General features: G+C 49.1%; 11 protein-coding genes across 11 annotated transcripts; 5 read left to right on the top strand and 6 right to left on the bottom strand.

The window, feature by feature from the left end:
• Nucleotides 1-155: 155 nt before the first annotated feature.
• On the bottom strand, nucleotides 156-2072 carry PGRI_015980 (bifunctional C97 family peptidase/thioredoxin family protein; the record flags this gene model as incomplete). Its single annotated transcript, XM_040789311.1, has 4 exons — nucleotides 156-1652; nucleotides 1702-1923; nucleotides 1971-1985; nucleotides 2037-2072. The coding sequence occupies 4 exons, from the start codon at nucleotides 2070-2072 to the stop codon at nucleotides 156-158; spliced, it is 1770 nt and encodes a 589-aa protein (XP_040646264.1).
• A 527-nt stretch (nucleotides 2073-2599) lies between these two features.
• On the top strand, nucleotides 2600-3337 carry PGRI_015990 (EF-hand superfamily Ca2+-modulated protein; the record flags this gene model as incomplete). Its single annotated transcript, XM_040789312.1, has 3 exons — nucleotides 2600-2602; nucleotides 2655-2860; nucleotides 2971-3337. The coding sequence occupies 3 exons, from the start codon at nucleotides 2600-2602 to the stop codon at nucleotides 3335-3337; spliced, it is 576 nt and encodes a 191-aa protein (XP_040646265.1).
• Nucleotides 3338-3767: 430 nt separating this feature from the next.
• On the bottom strand, nucleotides 3768-5651 carry PGRI_016000 (putative RNA annealing protein Yra1; the record flags this gene model as incomplete). The annotated part of the gene is made up of 5 exons (XM_040789313.1): nucleotides 3768-4044; nucleotides 4100-4170; nucleotides 4228-4392; nucleotides 5353-5382; nucleotides 5436-5651. The coding sequence occupies 5 exons, from the start codon at nucleotides 5649-5651 to the stop codon at nucleotides 3768-3770; spliced, it is 759 nt and encodes a 252-aa protein (XP_040646266.1).
• A 503-nt stretch (nucleotides 5652-6154) lies between these two features.
• PGRI_016010 (ESCRT-III subunit protein VPS24) lies at nucleotides 6155-6917 on the bottom strand (the record flags this gene model as incomplete). The annotated part of the gene is made up of 2 exons (XM_040789314.1): nucleotides 6155-6805; nucleotides 6870-6917. The coding sequence occupies 2 exons, from the start codon at nucleotides 6915-6917 to the stop codon at nucleotides 6155-6157; spliced, it is 699 nt and encodes a 232-aa protein (XP_040646267.1).
• Nucleotides 6918-7480: 563 nt separating this feature from the next.
• Nucleotides 7481-8446, top strand: wos2 (Hsp90 cochaperone SBA1; the record flags this gene model as incomplete). The annotated part of the gene is made up of 4 exons (XM_040789315.1): nucleotides 7481-7505; nucleotides 7682-8007; nucleotides 8062-8325; nucleotides 8381-8446. 4 exons carry the CDS (start codon nucleotides 7481-7483, stop codon nucleotides 8444-8446), a joined length of 681 nt encoding a protein of 226 aa, XP_040646268.1.
• Nucleotides 8447-9429: 983 nt separating this feature from the next.
• PGRI_016030 (translation machinery-associated protein TMA46) lies at nucleotides 9430-10638 on the top strand (the record flags this gene model as incomplete). Its single annotated transcript, XM_040789316.1, has 3 exons — nucleotides 9430-9504; nucleotides 9588-10138; nucleotides 10194-10638. The coding sequence occupies 3 exons, from the start codon at nucleotides 9430-9432 to the stop codon at nucleotides 10636-10638; spliced, it is 1071 nt and encodes a 356-aa protein (XP_040646269.1).
• A 500-nt stretch (nucleotides 10639-11138) lies between these two features.
• Nucleotides 11139-12331, bottom strand: PGRI_016040 (FAD-dependent oxidoreductase; the record flags this gene model as incomplete). Its single annotated transcript, XM_040789317.1, has 3 exons — nucleotides 11139-11569; nucleotides 11629-12215; nucleotides 12303-12331. The coding sequence occupies 3 exons, from the start codon at nucleotides 12329-12331 to the stop codon at nucleotides 11139-11141; spliced, it is 1047 nt and encodes a 348-aa protein (XP_040646270.1).
• Nucleotides 12332-14343: 2012 nt separating this feature from the next.
• Nucleotides 14344-19304, top strand: PGRI_016050 (WD40 repeat domain-containing protein; the record flags this gene model as incomplete). Its single annotated transcript, XM_040789318.1, has 5 exons — nucleotides 14344-14674; nucleotides 14727-14850; nucleotides 14906-15214; nucleotides 15267-16045; nucleotides 16099-19304. The coding sequence occupies 5 exons, from the start codon at nucleotides 14344-14346 to the stop codon at nucleotides 19302-19304; spliced, it is 4749 nt and encodes a 1582-aa protein (XP_040646271.1).
• A 582-nt stretch (nucleotides 19305-19886) lies between these two features.
• Nucleotides 19887-21098, bottom strand: PGRI_016060 (putative endo-1,3(4)-beta-glucanase; the record flags this gene model as incomplete). Its single annotated transcript, XM_040789319.1, has 1 exon — nucleotides 19887-21098. One exon carries the CDS (start codon nucleotides 21096-21098, stop codon nucleotides 19887-19889), a length of 1212 nt encoding a protein of 403 aa, XP_040646272.1.
• A 388-nt stretch (nucleotides 21099-21486) lies between these two features.
• On the bottom strand, nucleotides 21487-22433 carry PGRI_016070 (oxidoreductase, short chain dehydrogenase/reductase family; the record flags this gene model as incomplete). The annotated part of the gene is made up of 4 exons (XM_040789320.1): nucleotides 21487-21576; nucleotides 21625-21925; nucleotides 22029-22324; nucleotides 22386-22433. 4 exons carry the CDS (start codon nucleotides 22431-22433, stop codon nucleotides 21487-21489), a joined length of 735 nt encoding a protein of 244 aa, XP_040646273.1.
• Nucleotides 22434-22836: 403 nt separating this feature from the next.
• On the top strand, nucleotides 22837-24152 carry PGRI_016080 (zinc finger HIT domain-containing protein; the record flags this gene model as incomplete). The annotated part of the gene is made up of 3 exons (XM_040789321.1): nucleotides 22837-22880; nucleotides 22937-23359; nucleotides 23420-24152. The coding sequence occupies 3 exons, from the start codon at nucleotides 22837-22839 to the stop codon at nucleotides 24150-24152; spliced, it is 1200 nt and encodes a 399-aa protein (XP_040646274.1).
• Between the last annotated feature and the right edge of the window lie 55 nt (nucleotides 24153-24207).

A 24207-nucleotide genomic window follows, 5' to 3' on the forward strand; every position in this document is an offset into this window, starting at 1 on the left:
CCCAAAGGTGTGAGAAAGGTCGATAACAAAAGAGAAACTTGTTGTAAGTCTATATACGAATAAATGTTTCAGGAGATGGTTCGGTATATCATCAAGCTTTCCAAGAATTCGAGTTCACGTATACTCTGATTGGAGATCATGCAGAAATTCAATAATTACAGCCCCTTGGTAAACAGTTCTCCTATCTCCTTAAGCAGCGGCTCCTTCTGTACCGCCTGGACCTTTGTTTTTCCAGAAATCGTCTCCGCCACACTCATAGCGCGACAAAGATCAATCAGAGACCCATCCATTGGAGCTTCGTAAACCAGTAGCCCAAGGGCAAACAGCAACCCATGCAAGGATTCCACGCTCTCGTTCTCACGCGAAACAGCCTCAAGCAACGACGCCGTCAATTCGACCTGATCTTCCTCGGATAGAGGATCAGGGTTCCCATTGATTCGGGAGTTATGATTGAATGAGGCAAGATTGTACGCAAAAGAGGCAGCGACAACACGCAGGCTGGTTTGTGAGTCTAGGAGGGAGTTGGTCGCGAGACGGAGGCAGGTCTCGCGGAGTGGGGATGAGGAGGAGGTGAGTTGCTCTGGGTAGAGAGGTGTGCTGAAAAGATTGCATGCTAGTTGGAGGGCCATAATGCGGAGATTGTATGGACATGAGGAGAGATCGTCTTGGGATAGCGGTGCAAGGAGAGTGAGGAGGGTTGCGTGCTGGGCTTCTTCGGCAAAGTAGCCACTTGCACGTGGGTCAAGCAAAAGAAGACGAACTAGATCAACCACGGCAAAATGACTGCCACTGGGAAGCGTCGAGTATGTAGAGGTCAAGGTTGTGGCAAATGTATGCAAATCAGGGACCCTGATATCAGCGACAGGCTCGGAGGTTGAGTGACGCTGCTTCACAAATTCAATCACCTCTGCAACACCGTGGCCTTCCTTGAATTCGGCAGGAAGCTTTTGGAGGAGCTTTTCGAGCGGCGGGACCTTCTTATACATGACGAAGGTCGAAATCTCTCGCTGAAGACTGGGAAGTCGTAGTTGACGATGGGGGTGGGCCGGATGTGCCATCTCTAACAACATACGAACGTTTCCCACTAGCTTGGCCGGGGTTGCGCCGCTCCATTGATCCAGCTTTTGTCCCTTCAAAAATGTCATAAAGGTAGGAGTTGAGCGGACACTGTACTGCATGCCAACATCGCGAGCCACGCCGATATCGACTTTGATAAGAGTACCTCGCTCACCCGCTTCCGCTGCAAGTTGGTCATATGTTGGGTAGACAGCCTTGCAGGGTGGACATGTTGACGATGTGAAGAAAATAACGGCGCAGGAATGGGAAGCACCATTCAGCTCACTTTGTAGCTGGCTGAGATTGCTCACCATGCGGACTGTCCCCGTCCCTGGTTGTATCACTGCCTGCGGTGCGGGAGGAACATTCCTTGCTGTGGTCGGTTGAGCACTAGGCCCGGGAGCAGGACCTGTCCCGGTGCCTTGAGTAACGCCCTTGAGAGCACTCTCGATCTGAGGTTTCATCATCTGCCCAAATGGGGTTTCAAGGAAAGTGCGAGGTAGGTTGATAATATGCTCTGGAATACTTTTACCCACCAGAAACATTGAAAGGTCTTGAGTAAAGTTATTGCAGTTGTGAAGAAACAGGTCGTAGGACTAAAGCTGTTAGCCATAGTTCGGTTGCTCAAGTCGTTCATGAACAAACCTCGGGTGTATAAATGGTTGCCAATGAGCCAAGGTATTCTTCAATAACCTCATTTGGAAGCTCAGTAGTACCCAACTTCACGATCTCCATGGGCTGTCCATGATGGGTACTCCCTGGAGCAGAGGTCTGGATACCCTGGCCGAAGTAATATTCAACTCCATTGAGGACAATAGATGTGTGATAGATGGCATCCATTTGTGTTCCTGTTAGAGCAAGGGAGTACTGTATAAATTAGAAACTGCTCGCTTTCATTATTGTGTTGAACATACCATCCGGGCCAGACCCTATATTCAAAATTAATTGATATTTACCGCGTGTAGAATTGGAAAACTTACCTTTGAAAGGTCGTAGACATATAGCGAGACATCCATGATGAAGATAATAGAAGAGAAAGCGATCTGAAAATTGAGAGCTCTTTCAAGGTCGAAGTGCCAGGCGCCAATCCGATAACGTCAGCGTCTACGGATGCCAGGGCTGCTATCACCTTCGATGGTATTCTATAGAGCATTTTGTATGTGATATTTGATACTGAATACTTAGTTTTTGATATTTTTTTATATTTTAAACTATTTCTACTTTACCTAAATGAAATGTGGAGTTGATGAGATCTCGTTCCTCATTATATACTGCCTCCAGGGCTAGTATGTGGTCTAGATATAGAAATCTACTTTAGAAAGTCATAGATATAGTAGTAGACTAAGAGCCCAATACAATTTCCCAAATTTATAATTTTAACATGTTTTCAATAATTTATGCGCATAAATTTTATATAACGTGAAGCTGTCTGCATCTGGCTGCATCCATAGATCGTTTTCCGCTATCTCCCCACCTTCACTCAGATCCTCATTCTATCCATACCAACATCCTTGTAAAGCCCTCAACTTTTACCAATACCCACATGGTAAGAAATCCCAGACATCTCCAATACCCAACCGAAGCTGACACCCTCAAAGCCTCCCAAAAAGCGCGGAGGCGCAGCTAGCTCCTCCGCACCACCAAAACGCGGACGCGCATCAAAGCTCGCGAAGGAGAACAACATCACCGCCGAAGAAGAGAACGAAATCAAAGAAGTGTTCCAACTATTCTCCGACAAGAACGCAGACTTCCCAGACGAGAAGGAAGGGGTCATTCCCCGCGAAGATGTGCGCAAAGCACTGGTGTAAGCTTCCCACCTCTCTCTACAACCATTCACATCGACACTACCTACAACCCCCGCCTCAACGCCCTACTCCCAAGCTGCAACTAAACTAACAACTCTCCCTTCAACAGCGCTCTCGGCCTTCCACCCACCGATTCAACCGAACTCGCAGAAATCCTGTCCGCGCTCGATCCAACTCTCAGCGGATACGTGCCCTACAATCCCTTCGTCTCGATAGCAGCAGCTAAGCTGCGCTCGCGCGATGATGACGCCATGGCTGCTGAGGTGGATGATGCGTACCAGCTATTTACGCGCGGCACGGATGGGCCCATTACACTGTCGCATTTGCGGCGCATTGCGCGCGACTTGAAGGAGGATAGTGTGGGTGATGACTTACTCAAGGATATGATTCTTGAGGGGAATGGGGGCGCTGGGTTGAGTGCTGGTGTTACTTTGGAGCAGTTTCATGATGTCATGACCAGAGCTGGTGTGTTTTAGAAGCGGGGTGATTTGTGTAGATATTTGATAAGGCTGTGTTTCTTGTTTGGCTGGATATAAGGGTCGGGGTTTGGCGTTTGAGATAGCATGTTCTTTTAGCAGGGAGTCGGGAGGGTTTGGAACTTTGAAGGGATTGGATAGTTCGAAAATCAATTATCGGTAATGTTCCTTCGTGAGTGTAGATACATGCTTTCCTCCACCGACTTCTGCAAAAGACATGAAAGAATTAAGCCTGTTGGTACTAGCAAACAAGAACAAAAAAAAAGTAGAGAAACACAGCTAGCGAAAAGAAAGAAGTCGAAGAAAAGGTAAGGAGCATCGAAGGAGATAAGACCCGCGCATCAACCATAAAGAACTCCCGAGAATATTTGCGAAACTGGTATGTTGTAGGAGCCGTCATGAGAGAAAAACGAAAGCAAGAATTGAACGCTTAGGAGATCTCGTCGGCCATGCCGATGTCCTGGTTGGCGCTGGCCTGGGGGACAGTGCCGTTGGCGGGAGCAGTGCCTTCAGCAGGGGGCGCATCGGCGGAGAAGTAGTCGACCATCTCAGCATCAAGCTCCTCAATAGTCTTGGGCTTTCCACGGCCGGTAACGCGGCCACGAGAACGAGCGCCGCCCTTACCGCGGCGGGTTCCCTTCTCAGTAGCGGAGGCCTTAGTTTCCTTAGCCTTGGGAGTAGCGGCGGACTTGGGTCGAGCCTTGTGACTGTGAATGAATAAGCATATGAACGCAGACTTTGCTAGAACGGACATCAACTTACGCAATGCGCTCAGTGAGAGGCTTAGAAGCAGGGGCAGCAGGAACGTGAGAGGCATCATAGACAACTTCGATCTATTATATGAGTTAGCCAATGTTGCAGCTGGGGTTAGCTAGAGTCGAAGGATTTACCTTCATAGGGCGACCATCGACGAGGAGTCCGTTGAGTTCCTTGGTAGCCTTGGCAGCGGTGTCTGCCCTGTTGAATTGGATGGAGGCGATGCCACGGCTAGTGCCATTCTGGTTGTAGGTGAGCATGACCCGCCTGACGGGGCCAGCGGACTTGTTGAAGTATTCCTATAGCGTGAACAAAGACGATCAGTATGTTCTCGACACAGTTTTGGTGAGAGCGCGATTCCCGAGTGGCGAAAGGTGGCGGCGCAAACGATGAGAGCCAAAAATGAGAGGGCATCAGCGAGCACAAGTATCAATTGATCGTCCGTTTCATCCAACATTTGAAAATGGAACATGTAGCTCCATAATCACAACCCCATCCGACAAATCGCAAGGTCGTCCCACGCAATGGAACGTCACATGCCAACAAGTATCCATAGTAGTATGGATTTTCAACTTCATCCGTAAATCCATCAAGCGATCACAACCAGTCCTTCAACAGAAGCAGTTTTCACGTCACCGCCATCAAGGCAGATTGTCAACTGAAATCCATTTGCCCATGGACACGCCATCCCAAAAAGTAGTGCCATGGTAGACACAGTTTGAACCTCTCTAAGTCACCAGAATAGGTAATCACCCCATAACAGCGAGACTCTTCACGGAGAGATATTTGAGACAGGAGTCTCGAATAGGTAGGTTTCAGTCTGCCCTCTGAACCTTGAACCAGTTGACCACTGTTCCACTGATGCGCTCGCTGATGCCCATATGGATATCCAAGTAGAAAACATGAAGGAGATGCCCATGAAGAGAGGTCAGGATGATTGATTTTCACCAATCATCCTCGGCACAGTACTCAGAGAACAAGGCGGGCGGATTTCCATGTGGGAATCGACACGAGCCATGTACGTCTTTTCACCGTACTACAGTACAGCTCAACTTCTTGTCTCGCAGAGCGCCAGCAATGTGTATATATTTCCAGAGACATGTAGAAGGAGCACACTGTGTGCCGTGCATCGAGGAATATCCATCGATGCGGGAGGAGAGAGAGGTCCAAAAAGGGCGGTCGAAATCGTTTGCGCCGCGACATTCTCGAGAAAAGAGATGGCGATGGGAGCCAATATGAGAGCCTTTAGATCAACATACCTTGACATTGGCCTCAGACACATCGGAAGGCTGACAGGATTAGCACACGTACAAGTGGAAACATCAGAAGAGCAAGAGCTTACCAATCCGCTGACAAGAATCTTGCTGGAACCAGTCTGGGCGACAGGAGCTGGGTGAGCGGCAGGCTTGGGGGCAGCCTTGGTCGACTTCTTCACACCACCAACGGCGGAAGGCTTAGTCGCGGCACGGCGGGCACCGCCGCGGCGACGAGAGTTGCGAGCGGTCTGACGACGGCTGCCGACGAGATCATCAAGCGACTTATCAAGGTTGGCAGACATGATGATGGCGGAGATAGAATAGCAAAGCAGGCGATTTGCAAGTTCAGAAAAGTCGGAACGTGTGAATAATAGGCGGCCTAAGATTTTAAGTCGCGTTTAAGGAGAAATCGAGATGACGGTAATTCTCAGAAAAGGATGAAGTTTGAGCAGATAGGATGAGTCTTCAAAGGAGGCAGGATATGAGATCGTGAGGAGAGGGGGCAAGCAGGCGTTGCCTATTCCACACTAAACCCTTTTTGGCGGCCCGACAGAAACACCAACTTGATTGGATAAGATTGAGCCCCAAGAGAGGCAATTCTTTGACTCTCCTTTGTCTAAATTGACTTATTGTCTCATTGTCAAACGGACATGAGACTACATATTATTTTGCAAAGAATTCACTATGTGCAGGCCCAGCCTTGTAGAATAGATGGAATGACACGAATCTCCAAACGCAGCAGTCTTGGAGTGTAAACGACTTAATAAAAAATAGACAAGACAACGCTCTGAGTTTGCAAGATGTACTAGCTCTTGAGAGCTTCCAGCCGGCCACGCATCTGCGCAAGGGTTGCTTCTTGGTCTTCGAATTCCTCCTCAGCTTGTGGAGATTCCGGCTCTGAGATTTTGGCCACAGGCGGCGCCGTGACGGGCTGTGCCTGGGCGAGTTTGCCTTGCAAGACTTCTTGTAAGATCTTCTCAATCTCTGATTCCGCTTCATCTTCCTCATCTTCAAAGACTGAAGGGTCCATGGTTGCATCATCGACCATCTCTTCGATAATGCCTGCCCTGACCAATTCTGAAGACAGTTGTTGCATGGTCGCAGATAGTTGTGGCAGTCGGACCAGTGTGTTCACGTCCTTCATAATCCCAGTGGACTTTTGAAGACTGCCCTGGATTTTGCGCGCTGAGAAAGCTTCATTGACCTGCATTCCCACACTTTGTAGTTGCGCTCGACTGGTATTTAACCGTGTCGTCTGTTTTCGAATGCGCACGAGCTCCCTCGCAAAGACTTTGGTGTCATTGATAGCCTGCTTGGCCTGTGATGGGTTTCGCTGGGCCCGTTTAGAGGCATTAACGATGTGCTGGCGAGTTAGGCTGTCACTGGCTTTTAACCGGGCTAGATCGCGGTCGAGTTGCCGCGTGTTCGTGCGTATTAAAGCATTGCATTTTCGCATCTTATACATTTTTATTCATCAGTGTCATATTCCTAGGTATCAACGAGCCACGCCAACTGCCTACCTGGGCTTGTGGGTCTGGCCCAAAGAATACCGCCTTGAGACTCTCCATGGATGCAATCTTGCGGCAATAAAGATGGAAAGCGGCGATAAAAAAGACTAGCGCACAAAAATAGCAGGCGCTAGGAGTGTTCAAACAGAAGAGTCCAGTCTTGGGATGAGGTTTGATCAGCGACTAAGGCTCATGTCCGTTGCATCGTCTTAGAGATACGGCGGGGGAAAGCTAAGTCGTTGCCTAGGTTGGTGTGGTTTTAAAAATCTCGGGGTATAGGGCTTTGTTTTTTCAAACGTCAGGGTCGTCAGGTCTTCGTCTCAGACTTCAGATCAGTACACACTGATGCGACTGTCAATATTCAAGACTCCCTAGGTACCTTAGAGTGCCACTCTTGTCCAGCCGCGCCGGGAACGGAAACTGAGTCAGCTTTGACGTAATACGATGTCCCACCTGTGGACACATGTCATGCCTGAGGCACGCTTCTACCAGTTTCTACAACATAGCACTTAGGTAGGTCGTGAATGAAGCTTCTCCTACACTTCTTCTCCTCTCCTTGACCACCTCTTCTATCTTCTCCCTTTCCTCAATTCTTTCAGTTATCTTTCCACTCCTAATTCAATATGTCTCAAACCTTGACTCCCGAAGGTACGTTGTGACTACTCTAGCTACTTCCCCGCTCTCGAACGCGGGACTGCACATTTTGCATGAAATTTACTATGACGTTATCCAATGTTTAAGGCTGTTTTGAAACGTCAACTATGCCAATTATACAATTTCATTTCCAAGTGAGCTCAAAGCGCTGATATTCTATCTCTTTCCAGTTACGTGGGCTCAGCGTTCATCCGATTCGGATCCTGAGCGCAACTACCTTTACGTGAACATCAAGGCTGCCGAAGTTCCCAAGGCCGATGCTACCCTCAGCATCACCGAGAAGAATGTTACTTTCAAGGGCACCTCCAGAAAGGGCGTAACATACAGTGTCTCCCTGGACCTCTTTGCCGAGATCGACCCCGAGAACAGCAAAGTCAACCACACCGACCGCGACGTCGAGCTCGTTCTCCGCAAGAAGGAGCTCAAGGAGGAGTTCTGGCCCCGCCTTCTCGAGAGCAAGCAGAAGATGCACTTCTTGAAGACCAACTTCGACAAGGTATGATTGGTCATTCGTTCTAATTGATGATGAATATTGACTAATGAAATGTAGTGGGTTGATGAGGATGAGCAGGATGAGGCTGGCGAGGATGACTACGCTAACAACTTCGGTGGTTTCGGTGGTGAGGGTGGTGACCCTAACGCCGGTGCAGGTGGCCTAGGCAACATCGACTTCTCCAAGCTTGGCGGTATGCCCGGCATGGAAGGTATGGGTGGTATGCCTGGTGGCATGCCCGATCTTAGCGCTCTGGCTAATATGGGTGGTATGCCTGGTATGGGCGGTGCCCCCGGTGGTGAGGCTGCCGAGGAAGATGATGTAAGTTTGCTCGCCTATAAGTGATATGTGATTATCTACTAACACAGCTATGCAGGAGGACCTCCCCGAGCTCGAGGAGGCTGACGGTAAGAAGTCCGCCAAGATCCAGGAGGTCTCGTAAATGTGAGATGCCTGCTTTCTGCGAAATCTATGACGACCAGAAACGAAAAATAAGGGTGCTTTAAGAACGCCTACGGGATGATGGTTTGAATTATGGATCTGCTTGGGTTTTCCCGTCCATTGACTGCAAGGCTATTCTGATCAGGCAGCTTTGATCCACGGCCAACCTTTATACATAGTAGGTCTATTTCATTGAAAACATCCCAATGATTGATGAAGCGTGATGAGTGGTCACTGTAGTTTCACGTAGAGTTGTATAATTAGTAGTTTAGAGTCCTCGACACAATTGTATATTGTAGATGGAAGTTGTTTAGAGGTGCCTGAATGGTTACCTTGCTGGGCGATCACTGTCTGGGGTGGCATGTGCATTGTTGTCTTAAGGCATTTGATGGAAAGTGAAAATCATATACAGCATTGAAGGATACCCTTGGAAATAAGTTCGAAACGTAAAACTGTACATAGCTGTTTCAATATTAGAACTGTTTCAATATTAATATACCTCAATTTTCATGTTGTGATATTTGCCTGAGGCCGTATTGTGGGTGTCGAGGGCAAATATTGGGCATATGACGCATGTCACTTTTGAAGACATCAAAACTCGACATTGTACGCTAATAATATAGGATTTGAGAAAATAGTGAATCTCTAATAAAAGATATAATCACTATGAAGACAATCATATAAATAAATCCAGCCCTTTCATATATTATCGAGTCCTCGCACTGGAGTAGAAGACCCGCACCGTCATTGGTTAACCAAAAATTGCCGTCACACTCACACCCCTCGTTTTCGACATTTCACCGACCCAGGCATTTCTGCCACATCTCGATATCTTCTTTTTTTAGATCTCCCTGTCGTTCTTTCAGATCGCATCAGCGTCTTTTCCTTTATCTCCTTGTCATCAACTGAAGCGCACCCTAGACAGGCGCATTTTCACATTTTTACTCTTCCCCGAATCCGCGACGTCACGTCCCAACCGCCGCCATGCCTCCCAAGAAGGCCGATCAGCCTAAGAAGAAGAAGGCCACCGTTGAAGATAAGTCCTTTGGTATGAAAAATGTACGTCATCTCAATTTGAAGTCTCGCTCGTGACACTCGTGACACTCGTGACATACCCCAACATGTCCTAACGTTTAATGTAGAAAAAAGGTGGTGCCGCCAAGAAGCAGATCCAACAGTTGCAAGCACAAGCCGCAAGCAACAAGAACCTAGACGAGAAGAGAAAGGCCGCCGAGAAAGAGAAGCGTGAGGCCGAGAAGGCAGCTGCTGAGCGGGCCAGGCGAGAAAACCTTGAGCTATTCAAGCCTGTGCAAGTTCAGAAGGTTGCCTTCGGTGTTGATCCGAAGACTGTCCTTTGTATTTTCTTCAAACAGGGCCACTGCGAGAAGGGCCGCAAGTGTAAATTCTCACACGACCCCAATGTCGAGCGCAAGGCAGCCAAGAAGGATTTGTACACCGACACCCGTGATGAGAAGGCCGCAGAGGAAGAGAAGAAGCAAAAGGATACCATGGATGAATGGGACGAGGAGAAGCTTCGCAGCGTTGTCATGAGCAAACACGGCAACCCGCGCACAACCACCGACAAGGTGTGCAAATTCTTCATCGAAGCAGTGGAGAACCAGAAGTACGGTTGGTTCTGGACTTGTCCGAATGGAGGAGACAAGTGCATGTACAAGCACAGCTTGCCACCAGGGTATGTCTTTCCGGCACTTACATGTTCTGGTACACAATACTAATAGCGTGAGTAGATTCATCCTGAAGACCCGTGAGCAGAGAGCCGCCGAGAAGGCACTCAAGGACAAATCCCCCTTGAACACTCTCACCCTAGAGGACTGGCTGGATTCCGAGCGTCACAAGCTGACTGGTACTCTGACACCGGTCAACGAGGAGACCTTCGCCAAGTGGAAGAAGGAGCGTATGGACAAGAAGGCCGCCGAGGCCCAAGCACAGCAGGCTAAGGAGGCTACTGGTCGTACGCTCTTCGAGAGCGGCAACTGGGCCGAGGAGGACAGTGAGCCCGAGGAGGGCGAGGATGAGAATGGAACCTGGAACTTGTCAGTCATGCGGAGAGAGACTGAGAGGCTACGTGAAAAGAAGGAAGAGGAACGCCTCCTCAAGCTCGGTGGTGGAATTCTACCCACAGAGATACCCACAAGTATACCTGAAGGTGTCACACCTGAATCTGTGGGTTGAGTCCCTACATACTCTCACGATATTAGATTCGTGGGCCCTTGAGGATCCTCCCCCGGCGACACGCAATCTTAAAGTTTGTTACGTGTTGCTGTGGGGTCGGATCGCGATGTCGAGTGATCGCTACAATCGCTTGCCTCAAATTGCTCGCTTTGTATGCAACCTCGCTCATCACTAAGGGCCTCGGTTGGTCGCCTTTTCCCACCTCTATACGTATGTACTACAGATGTCATGCGTAGAGGAACATGTCAAGGTTGACTAGCCACGGGGGCGCAAAGGCTTGATGAGTCTTGTGTCCCATGTGACAAAGAATCAACGGCCGATATACCTTTTGATAGCACATTGTTATGTTTTGGTAGCAAAAAGTTCGTTCATTCAAATGAACCTGATACCTTCTATTCTCTATATTGGAATGCACGTCTAGTAAGATCTATCAACTCTAGAAAAATGTACAACATGCTCTATATACAATGCATGCACTTGGCAAATGTCCACCCATAGTTTTACAGCGAGGCCTTAGCCTGCAGCAGCCTCTTCTCAAGCATCACGGAGACAATGTCTTCCGCAATACCACGAGACAGCTCGAACCCGCGACCACCCGCACCATATCCATGAACGATATACCGTTCATCGGCCAGCTTCTCCGCCTCGATGCGCAGACCGCCCTCACGAGCCGGCCGCCGACCGACAATGTCACGAATCACATCGAATTTGCCGCCGCTCTCGGGGGTGAAAGGGAACCACTTGGTTGCATTAGCGAGGAGCCGCTGTCTAGTTTCCAAAGACGGGTTCGGGTCCCAGTTACTCGGCTCCTTCGTGCCTCCGATGATAGTTCCGCCTTCAAGGGGACGCGGGATACAGAAGGACCACGAGCCATCGGTATTCTGTCGAGTAATAGTCTTCGAGACAGGGTTACGGACGAGACAAGTTTGACCTAGAGAACATGTCAATACAAGTTCATCATAAACGTCCATCCCCACCGTAGACACATACCTCTGATAATGAACGATTTCGGGTCTTCAAAGCCAGTTCCTGAGCAGTTCACCACCGTCTTCACATTCCCCGCCATACTAAACGCCTCCTTCAAGTTGGCCAGCGTATACCGTCTCGTTTCGCCACCCTTGAGAATGAACTTGCGCAGCAAATGTGCACAGTACACAGGCGAGTTGATCACATACGTTCCGTACTTCACACCCCACACAACACCGGCCGGGACATCCTCTTTTCCCAGAGTCTGGAACTCATCCAGGTGCGAATAGACATTGCGCACGCTCTGGTGATCCAGATACTCGGGCGGCGGAGCCTCGAGGTGCTCAACACCCTCGACGAACTTGATGCCCGCGGCGGGCTCAGCGGCCGCCATCCGCTTCAAAAACTCATACGTACGCTGCGCTTGGTTCGCCTCTTTGATGGCCTGTGGCGAGGAGCCTGGGACCGGGCGGTAGTGGGCTCCTGCCCATGGCGAAGCGTAGTTCACGGAAGTTTCCGAAGGGAAGTCGCGAGCTACCAGCAAAATGGATTGCGTGGGAGCGAGATGTTGTTGGATGCAAAGTGCGGTGGAAAGGCCAATAACACCCGCACTAATCTTGTCAGTTGATTGTGTCTTGTGATCTCTTTTTTTTTTCCATTGGGGGCGAAATCGAGGTTATTATAGGTGTTGGACTAACCCGATCACTACAATTGTCTCCTTTGACATGTTGGGTGGTTGTAGGGTTGTCACAATGGATTAACAAAGACTTTATAGCAATTGGTAAACTTGAAGCTCCAACTATGCAATGTGTTGGGGGAAACTGTGAGTCAAAGCACTTGGGGTCCGGGGAAGACCCTTGGACGATAAGACCCCGCGATCATACGATAACAGCCCTGGACTTGGTCTGAGCTGTAAAACACGAGATATATACCTAGTATTCTTAGGTTATATATAAACTGTTCTATATATCTCTGAAATTGGCAATAGACGAAGTAGAATATAACATATTATCTGAATTCGAATACAACATATGTATTTTGCATTTCGAATTTCCCATTGGCCATGGAATATATATACGGGAGTATTCCATATGTATAGTAGGGACATTTGGATTCTTTTGTGACTCGTATTATTCCAAGGATCGGAATTGATCCAATCCATCCAGTGCAACTTGAAAATTCATTCAAGTTCAATTAAAAACTCTGCTGTCGTGCCGATACTATCACAGAGGCCCAAGCTCCAGGACATTCGGTGCCTTTTTGTGCAGGGATCACTGCATATCTTTGCATTTGCTATCACATCACAGGAAAAAGGACTAATTTGAAGTACTCCGCACTCCATACATAAGCCTCGTGGGAAGTCAAAAACGAAAGTGAGATCGACATATTATAGACATCAGAAACACTAGTTTAAGTATGAAACTTATCAACGGCCTTCTCCGGATCCAACCCCAGATGAAGACTGCCATAGGCCAATAGAGTCAATTTAGGACATTTTCTAGTGATTGGATATTATCATGGAAGGGCAGGATGAGTGCAGGTATTGGCTGGGGGGTAGTTGTGTAGGCGCCGAGGGATCAGCGGTGATTGATGGTGATTGGCTAAGTGAAGTGACGAAGCTGCAGCTTGAGAACAACACGGATCCCAATCACACTGTCTCGGATCACACTACTTGTTTTTTTATCTTTCTCTTTTTTAATTCTATTTGCTATTTGAAAATTGGGCGGTTCCTTGCAGTTGGAGAAAAATAACAAGTTCTATGTTGAGGGGGGAACTACTATATACTTCAACTATATATATATATATATATGGGTATATAAAAAGTCCTTGCCCTAACTTGGATTACCTCCGAGTGATCGACGTGCAGGACACTAAAGATAAGTGCAAGGGCCAGGGATTCTTCTGCATCTCAGTTAACTTTTTACTCAAATTCTGTATGCTCGTTGGTGTAAGTCCCGCATGATAACCCAGCCACCAAGAAGGCTCGATCTCACCGTCTCCGCTAACAATATGTTGAATATGGTGAATATCGTGCTTTTAATCCCGGGTCATGCTCCGGTTCCTCTGTAATTCTTGAAACGGGATAAGATGTATGGTCCAAGGGAAATGAAAGCGCCCAATTCCCCCGAGCGCTAAGTCCATTTGACTATAATCCCCCCTCTTTTTTAGGAAATGTTTGTTTCCTGTACGGGATACGGGCGCCTGCTTTAATATTATATTTGAGTCTTACTTCCTGTCACAAAAGCCTATGTGATGAACGTGCAAGCGAGTTCAATCTCTTAATTGTCACACTTGAATATCTCTTATTTATCTTTTTTTTTTTTTTAATTCTTTTCCCCCTCCCCTGTTCTAACGGCTTGCATTTCTCTTTTCTTGCCTTCTCGCATATTTCCTACATATCTTGCATCTCACCCTTTTCATTTATATGGGATCTTCTAGCCTATTTCCCCCGATTCCTTGGGCGCTTATTCTCCCCTCCCCAAATGTGCCTCGAGATAACCTAGAACTTCCCGTCTATTCACCTTGGTACCCAGCCCTGGAGGGCCGATTAGAAATCTACCTGGCTTAAACAGAGGTCAGTGGCCCAATCTTCTTTAGGGTTTAATTCTCCCTATCCTTCTGGGACTTTTGTCTTGTAAATCAATTTCCCCGCTCATATGCTTCATCCGGGATATAATGGTTGAGTTGACATGGAATAGCTTGGGGACAGAATCGCGACCTTCGAGGACCGTCAAAGCAATGGCACCTGCACCACCGGCTGTCCAGCCTCGCTTCGAGGCCTGCGCTTCGACGGCGTCCTTATTCCTCTATGCCCAGGGTTCAACAATCCTATGTCTACATCATGATACATTGGCAATTGAGCGACGTTTCCAGAGCCACCAGGAAAACATCGAATTTATATCAGTCGATAATGTCAGCGAGCGGGGTGCGGGAAGATTAGTCGTCAGTTATGATGTAGGGCAAACGGCAATTGTCTGGGATCTCTTCACTGGAACGGAGATTGCCCGGTTTGCTTCCTTCGATCATCTGCGAATAGCTTCGTGGATGCGTAATGGCAATGTTGCATTTGGTGAGAACATTATTTCACGTTTGATGTTGGAGTTGCTGACTTGGAATCATAGGCAATGGCAAGGGCGAGGTGATCCTATTCGAACCTCCCACTTCAGAGCACATCTCTGCGCGCACCATTTTCGACCCAATCACAGCTCTGGCGCCCGCCATGGATTGTCGTACCTATGCAATTGGGTATGTAAGATGAACATGAGAGTGGAAGTAACCTTTTAAAGCTAACATATTTTAGATATCAAAATGGGTCTATATTGATCGTGACTTTACTTCCTCAATTTACCATTCTTCATACTCTGACTACTTCACGTGGACCATCGCCAATTATTTCCTTGGCTTGGCATGCATCCTCATCGAAACAGAAGTCAGACATGCTGGCCACGCAGTCATCGAATGGCGATTTGCGAGTTTGGAGCGTGGCAAAACCACCAGGGAAAGAGTCACCTCGAGTGATCAGAGTATTGAAACGATCCGATTCAAACTCATCTGATCCTAAATGGATGGGATGGTCAAAGAATGGAAGACTTGTGCAATATTTGGAAGGGTGCGTAACGCCCTGAGAGAATAACTGGAAATTTACTGACATCTAATCATAGGGAAACATGGTCATGGGATGTTCGAACAAAGCATGTTACCTACGATCCAATTCCGACAATCGACGGTGTGCGAGGCATTGCAAACTATGGTCCTACGGCGACTCTATTCACCATCGGCCCCCAGCACTCAGTTCAGCAGTATGATTTGGAAAATCCGGCAATGGTTGCAAATGTGCAGCATCTTCCAGTTATCCCACGGCCTGGAACAGCGGAAGGTAGCCGAGCAAAGACAATGTCCCCACGGCGATTGCAGGATGCTCCTGATATCCGAGAACCACCAGGCGGATCCAGAAGAACAACGCCATTTGACGCAAACAGCATTGAGAATCTCAGACAGAGGGCAGATCTGACGAGTCCTGCTTCATCGCGTAGTCGGACAGAATCGGTGAGCTCAAAGGCTTCCTCTGGGAAGTATAATATGAGACCTTTCTCTCCACCAAGTCGCTCTGGACAGAGTGCTACAACATTTTCGATGACATCAGGTGGTCGTGATACACCACAGGCTTCGGCTTCATTTGCGTATCCCTCCTCGGTCTCAATGTCATCTGTGAGAAGCTCGAGGGCGGCATCACGATTGCGGAACGAGGTTCATCTCAGCCCTGCTGACAAGAGCATCGTTGATCTATTCCCGTTCACTCGGGCTCGATTGATTGATGTTCCTTATAAACAGCAACCGCCTATCGATGAGACAAATCTCACTTCGGATGATCTCCGGCTGCAGATGTTGAGCGTGGTCTTTGGCTGGGATGGAGACATCCAAGATCTGATTACAGATGAGTGTATGTATTACCGTGTATCTTCTATCTTGGAGACATATTTTGACAATTCTTAGTGAGCCGCCACGCGATGGGTAGCCAAAGCGCTATTCTCTTAACGCAGTGGCTTGGTGGGAACGACACAGATGAAATGGCCGCAATGATCAGCTCTGGACAGGCAACAATCTCCGACTGGATGATTCTTGCTTTGAGTCAGATGAGCGGCCAAGGGCAGGCAAACAAGGTCGGACAGGCATTTGTACAGAAATTGCTTGAGATCGGGGATATACACACCTCGGCTGCGATCTTGCTTGGTCTGGGAGACAAAAACGATGCCATCGAAGTTTATGTTTCTCGCAATCACTTCATGGAAGCTATTCTCATGACCTGTCTCCTGTTCCCGTCAGACTGGCAGCGCCAGTCATATCTCGTTCGCCGATGGGGAGAACATGTTGTGACTCACTCACAGCAGCAACTCGCCATTCGCTGCTTCATGTGCACAGGAGCGGAACCATCAGAGCCATGGTCATCTCCATCTGTCCAACAAACCTCATCTTTCGCAGAGATGGTTCGCGCGTCTCCTCTCAACTCGCCCGAACCTTCGCAAGCCAATATGATGCCGCCACCAGTCCGCCCAAGGTCCGCATCTAACTCGAAGCCTGCAGTGAAAACGCCCGCCCTGAAGCTCATTACTTCCTTTGACGGACAGCCAGGCCGTTTCCGCTTCCCTGGCTTGAAGTCCGATGACCGCACACCAACAAATGCACCAGGAATCACTCCGATTGCTGAATCCGCTGTTCCCGATTCTGCAATGTCTCCTGGTGGATTTGGCTCTTATAAACTCAACAATATCCAAAGCCTGAACCATGCAATGTCCCGAACAAATACTCCTGCTTTCAATCGCCGTCGTCTACCCTCGATCGGAGAGACCCCAGTGGATGTCCACCCTCCAAGCTTTTCTTCAAGGTCAAATTCCTACAGCCAGAATGAGTATAGTTCCACCTCCGAAAACGAACGGGAACAGAGCCAAGATGAGAAAGAGAGCAACAGTGGCTTCCTCACTTTGTCAGCTGCTAAATACAACCCGGACTCAGACTCTCTCAAGCCCAGTCCCCAGACTGCTGTGCAAGGGAAAGACAAGTTTGCCGCAATCAAGGGTCTTCCCTCACCAGCCGCCGGTGTATTCGAGGCCCTCACAAATGATGACCATCGTAATGGATCCCGAGATAGAAAACCGGACGGGCTACAAATTGAGACCTTGGAAGGTGAAAGGAACCCAAAGGACCGCTCCGATTTGATTCCCAGCGCCAAGAGCACCGCTTCGACGGTGCATTCCTACGCTTCAGCTAGGAGCCCAAGTGTCAGTGGTCGTAGTATCGATCAATACATCAGTAGTCTTGACGAAGCCAACTACCATGCGCGGAAGCTCCGTCCGCATACTCCGGGCCGTGGAAGACGAAACCCAGACGATACAGCCAGCCAGAGCTCAAGGCGCGATACCTCTCGAGATACCCGCGGTATGAGTGAGCGTCGATACATCCAGCCGGCCAAGCGCTCTCCTTCCTCGCCAGTGCCTATGTCTCCTGAAGAGTTGGCTCGATACCACACCGGAGAGTCTGAAACCCGGAAGTCGAAGTCTCGCACTAGAAGTTCTAGCAAGGCGAGAGGGTCAGCTTCTCGGAACCGTCAGCGCTCTTCAAGCCGGCACACTGCAAACCGCATCGGCACAGACAAACGAGACGCTTCGAATCGAGGCCGCAGCAGCGATCGACAAGGATCTAGCGTTCGATCGCCATCATCGCCTCTTCCTATGGCATATCCCACAGAAGGGGCCTCTCATGATGTCGATAATCCTTTGAGACTTGTCGAGGGTAACCAAAAGCGACTGCGATCTCGACACCGAAGCGCCAGTCGACGTCGCGCCGAAAAAGGATCAACTTCCAAAACAGACGGCTCTTCAGAAACCAGACACAAAACCTCGCAGAGTCTTTCTACCCTCCAGCCAGGGCCTACATCAGACCCCTGGGCGCAGCAGGCATCAGCGCTGGAGCAGTTGAGCAGCATGGTCTTTGGCCAAGAAAACACATCTAATGCGCATTCTAATGGCCAACCAAGCTCGGCAGCCAATGAACCCCAAGACACTGCACCCCCAAGGACACCATTTGTCACCCTGGCGGAGAAAAAGAGAAGAGAGATCGCCGCCGCTGAATTGGAAGCACGAAGATTATCACTTGCTCGCAACCCATCAGCTCCAAACATTCCCTTCCCCGGCGAGCTACAAAGCGCAAGAAGTCCCATTGAGAGCTCCCCGCCTTTCTCTGGTACAAGCTCATACTTCCAGCGAGCTCCCTCGCGAAACAAGGCGACCCAAAGCAAGATATCTACCGACTATCCCAGCAGTTCTGACTCGAACTCTTCCCGCTCTGGAATGCCCGGTGGACTTCCAGCAACTCCCCGAGCAATGCGGCATCCCAAGTATGGAGGAACCGGACAAGACGAAGAACGACCTCCCTCTGTGCCCATCATCCCGACAGATAACAGTTTCTTCCTCAGCAATGCCCGGTATCAAGGAGATGCCGCCGAGAGGATCGGACGATCGATGTCCGTCCCCGTGCCAGAATCACAGTACAGCGCCCCTTCAATGCCAAACGACCTCCCAATGCACCCCCGCTTTAACCCAGCCCTCCCTCGGAGCAGGTCCAGCAGCCGCAGCCGTGCCAAGGACCATAATCGAACCAGCTCAGGTGGCTACGTCTCCGGCACCTCCCCTCACGTACAAGTGAGCATCGAAGAGACAATCGAGCATGCCATGCAGGGAGAATCCTCAGCACACTACGAGACAATCCCCCCACCACCACCCCCACCCATTCTCCCAGAACTGCAGCATCTTAACACCCCACCCCCACCACCCCCGTTCCCACCATCCGCAGCGCCCGTCTCGCCCCGCGAGTCGTCTGCAACAATCGACATCGCAATCGACAACAATGAAGACCTCGGCCGTATTCTCCCTCGCGCTATGACGGCCGCCCCGGCCCTCAATGGAAACAGTAACGCGGTGGATCCCCGCCAGTCGGCTAGTCGGATGTCCTTTGACCATCGTCGAAACCGCAGCTCAAATGAGAGTTTCACGAACAAGCTGCGCAGCTTGACTCGTATGCGCAACAACAGTCGCAGTGTTGAGCCGTGGACGCAGGCTCACGAGACTGAGGCTCAGTATGACTCGAACTCGAATTATATTCTGCCGAGTCAAAGTTATGTGGCGCCGGGTTCGAACTATGTTTAGACCCGTTAGGGCTTGACTAGTCGAACGAGTGTCCCTTTTTTTTATATTTCGTTTGTTTTTTTTTATTCTTCTCTCCTCTCTTTGCATCATGAGCTCCCTTTTTGAATTTTTTTTTTTTATGAAATTGCAATGTCCTGGATTTTCAACGCGTCACGCTTCATGTTTTCACTGCCCATTGACTTCGGTTTGATATTACCCCCTGTTTAAGGGCTCATACCCTCTCGTTCTGCTTATTCCCCCAGTTATATGCCCCCAGTTATATCCAAATACCATATCCTGTCATTCAGCTGTAATGCTACGGTTGATTGAATGCACGATTTCCTAGTCTCCGATCTCAGATTTTCCTTTTCAAGATTGTAGACAGCGATGTCTTTAAAAATCTCTTTTCCATTGGTTCATACTCTCTTGATCAGGGTCACCATAGCTAAACATATATGCCTGCAAAGGCTTAATATTGATGGTATCAGTTGTTTCTATTTGGAGATACATTGATATGGAAGTAGATGTCCAAAGGCCGAAGATGATCGTAGTTATACATGCAAAGGGGAAGATAGGTAGTATACAATGGCCGAGAGATCTTCATCACCAACCTCGGTTTCGAGGTGATCCTTCACTACCAGTGTTCCTCTCGGCCTCGATCATCCGATCAAATTCTGCCTGTGCTTGATCCCTCTCAGTCTTCTGGTTGGAGTCATACTTTTCTTGATCACTCTGACCAAACCCAGCAGAGTAAGGATTCATTGAAGGTTGTGCGCCAGGCTGCTGTCGAGACTGGAAGCGTCCTCCAGCATTCTGTCGCCTGATCCGGTCCCAAGCACTGCCACTAGATGACCCATCAATGTTTGTATCCCGATATTCCACAGCTGTAGGGCTAGCATCGTCCTCATCCATGATATCCAAAGCCGATTTCGACTCTGGTTGAGTACCTCTACCGCGAGCCCAGATTGCACCAGCATTCAATCCCGGTGTAGACGAATCATCCGAAATAGACTGAGAGCTTCCCTGGTTATTATCGGAGCTCACATATTCAGAGTAAGAATTCGGCTGTGCCGTCGATTCGTATGTCTGCTCCTGTCCGTAATCGCCTGCATATCCAGGCGTGCCCATAACCTGCGAGCCGACATCCTGCTCACCCCTACGCCTGCTGCGTAGACGCTCAGTAGCAGCCTCGATCTTGCGCTTACGCACCTCCTCTGGTTTCGCCTTGCGCACGTCCTCGACAAACCGCTTCATTCGCGGGTCCGTCAACATGTGCATGGCATCCTGGGAAACGGCATAACCACTTGATATCATGCTACCGAGGGTCATGATGAAGAGCATTTTGAATGCCGCTGTCCCCAGGGTGCCCTTGAAGCCTGGATCGCTGGACATGTTCCGTATCGCGTTGAGTAGTGAGGCTGGGGTGGGGTTGCGCGGGAAGAGTGGCGATTTGCGTGCTTGGGAGTAGAGCAATGCAGTTCCGAGGAATGAACTTATGGGTAAACCCATTCGGCCGTGGTACAGACATCGCGTTCCGTGCTCAACCATTGCGTCAAATTCATCTTGGGTCGGAGATCGTTCTGTCAGCACGTAGTGGTTCTCCACTCGCTCGGTCAATGTTTGCACGACCCTTTGCTTCCAGACTGTTGTGCCGAAAAATCCGAAATACAATGTGAAAAGATCAGGTTGCACAATTGTCTCTTGTCGGAGTTTGAGGTGGTTATATTTTCCGATCGCTGGGTTGTGCATAGGGGTAGATGGGGAATTGTCGTTATATGTCTGGCCTGCCTGTGGCGAGGCATCGTCGGAGCTCATGGTGAGTATGGTGTTGTGGAAAGATGGGGTGACAAGAGGTGAGAGCTCCGGGAGCTTGGCTGTTTTCTGGAACCCCAGATGGTGACGTTATGAGCTGACTCAGCTGCATAAAATCGGGACCAACCTTGGAACCTTCCACGGTTACCTCCGAGGTCCAGTACTCTACTACATTGTATACTTGAAGTTAGGCAGGATATATCCAATTTCGAGCTCAATCCCGAGGTCCAATTTGGATTCCAGTCATTTGATAAGACACAATCCTAGCAAATGCACATGTGACCACAATTCATTCTTACTATATTCGTTCTACTCCATACAGATCCTACTCTTCTGGTTTGCTGATAGTTCAATGCCTCATAAAAACTAAGAGGCGCCCCCCAAAGTACCTCTACCACTTCTCAATATAAGGTCGCAGGTCCAATTCAAACGCAAATGTCGTGCGTGGCTGAGTATGCAAATACCAGTATGAGTCCGCAATCTATGACCAGTGAGTGTCCGAGATAAAGCAACCAGTGAAGGCACTTACAGCATCGGGGCTTAATTTCGCATCTTCATGCTCAAATACCCAGGCTTTGGTACGAGGGATATCAATGACACCGTCAAGAATAGTATGCGATACATGTACGCCCTGCGGCCCAAACTCACGAGCAAGTGACTGCGCCAACGCACGCAGTGCAAACTTGCTGGAAGCAAAGGCAGCAAACTTAGCCGAGCCTTTAATACTAGCAGTAGCTCCTGTGAAGATTAGTGTGGGCGGGTAGTTCGACGATTCGCGAGCTTGTAGGAGCAGCGGAATAGCCCGCTTGGCAAAGTTGAAGGCACCGTGTCTGGTATGGAAGTCAACAATTCAGTGGAATCCCTAATAATAATGTGGACTATGTCGAGCTTGGGACGAAGTAGATGTGAGAACAAGAGATAGTAGATACGTACGCCTGTGAGCCGAGTGCAGTCGAGTAATCTTCTTCCGTGAGCTCGAGAAATGACTTGATGACCAAGCCGCCACCTGAATTGAAAACAGCAGCAGCTACCTTCGAGGAAGGGTACTGTGCTTGAACCTTGTCAAATGCGGCATTGACGCTCTTCGAGTCTGAGACATCGGTGCTGATGCCGATAGCTTGGCCGCCGCTGGAATTGATTTCTTGAACGACTGGGTTATAGCTATCTGGGTTTCGTGCCAGAACTACCACCGAGTAGGTCCTTGAAAATTTCCTTGCAATTGAAGCGCCCTGTCTCTTTGATCAGCTAATCATGTATATATATAGGGCCTGAGGGGAATGTGAACTATACCGTGCCAGGGCCAACGCCAGCAATGATCGCGAGTGCTTTGGAAGCCATATTTGATCTAGTAAGTATAATATTCTTTTTGAAAGTCGGCTGGAATGAAGGAATCTAAACAACTAAATAACGGCCGTCGGCGGAAGATATCCCCGAAGCTTAGAAATGCAGCGGTGATTGATCGGGGATTGATCATCCTATCCGCAGATGATATCATCTACAGAGGACAGGACTGGTGTATCCCCGCAAAAGATCACATTCGATGAAAAATTAGGTCATTGGCAGATGAATTAATCTGCTGATAGCTCATCCAAGATCTATCTCTAGAGCTTCCTGGAGAAAATAGCGAAAATGTGACTTGTATATGTAGTTTGAGACCTCTGCCTCAGGCGGTTATCGATAAGACAAATAAATTTCCCATCAAATCTCCGACTCTCCAACTTTCGACTCCACAACAATCACCATGTCAGACTCAGATCCCTTGCTGAGTGATCTCTGCTCAATATGGTATGCCCATGAAATTACATACTACAATACCTGGAATCTAACCTGTGCCCGTACAGCCATGTCAATCCTCCTAAATACCGCTGTCCACGCTGCTCAACACGCACCTGCTCTCTTCCCTGCACACGTCGCCACAAACTTTGGTCGCAATGCTCAGGCGTGCGTGATCCAGCTGCATATCTAAAGCGCCATGAATTAGCCACCGAATCCGCGTTCGACCGCGACTTTAATTTCATCACCGGGATCGAGCGCACCCTCGAGCGCGCGGAGAGAGAAGTCGATAACCGCGGGATTGATCTTACGGGCGGTCCCCAGGCCGATGATAATGAGACTACTGGCCGTAAGAGGAAGCACCCGAACCAAGGCCTTGCCAAGGGCGAAGCTGCGTTCTTGCGCGGAACAGAGGCTGCTGGTGTGAGAGTTCTCCGAGCTCCGAAGGGAATGTCGAGGAATAAGCAGAATGGGTCGCGTTTACATCCCAAGTGAGTTGAATTTCTCATATCTTTCAGTTTAGACCTTTTACTGACTTGGTTGTTTCATAGGCATAAGCGTCTTGCTTGGACCATAGAGTGGATTACGGCTGATGGGGTGAAGACTATTCGTGATTCTGTCGTTGTCATTGATTCATGTTCTGTCGCCGAAGCCTATAACCGATGCTGCCCGCGCCCGAAGGATCAAGAGCCAGTCATTGAGCTAGGGAAGGAAGAGAAGAAAGAAGATTTGGACACGCCTAATACGACTATTGCTGCAGCTAGTGATGCTGCCACGACAGGGATTGAAGCGGCAGAAACACAACCACCACCATCCCAGATCGAAGACTCTGCAAAGGAACCAGCAGAAGTCTCAACTGAGCAAACGGATAAAGCACCAGATCAGACCGTCGCCCCTCACCGCGGTCTTTACTTCTACCTTCACCGTCCTCGAACAACAACCAAAAAGCCTGTCTTAACTCCTCTCTTGCAATCATCGACGCTAAATACTGTTCTGCGCAATCGGACTGTCTTAGAATTCCCTACGATTTATGCACTACCAGAGTCAGCAGAGACACTGTTTGCAGACAAAGATAACTCCAAATTCATACTGGAGGAAGACTACCTTCGGACCGCTGAACCAGAGGAGATAGGTCAGTCTTCTACCACGAGTGACGATGATGACGCTGGAAACGAAGCTGTCACTGGCTCGGCGAACCTCCAAAATATCGATGAGAAGCTAGTGCTGGAAGTCTTGAAGCAAGATCTCTTTGAACCAGTCCCGGAGAGCGGGCCAGCGGTTTGAATGATTTCTGTTTGAAGAGAGACAACAGAAGATGTCAGCCAATTTGGCGCATCTA

The sequence above is a fragment of the Penicillium griseofulvum genome (assembly GCF_001561935.1).
Source record: "Penicillium griseofulvum strain PG3 chromosome Unknown contig_80, whole genome shotgun sequence".
NCBI lineage: Eukaryota > Fungi > Ascomycota > Eurotiomycetes > Eurotiales > Aspergillaceae > Penicillium > Penicillium griseofulvum.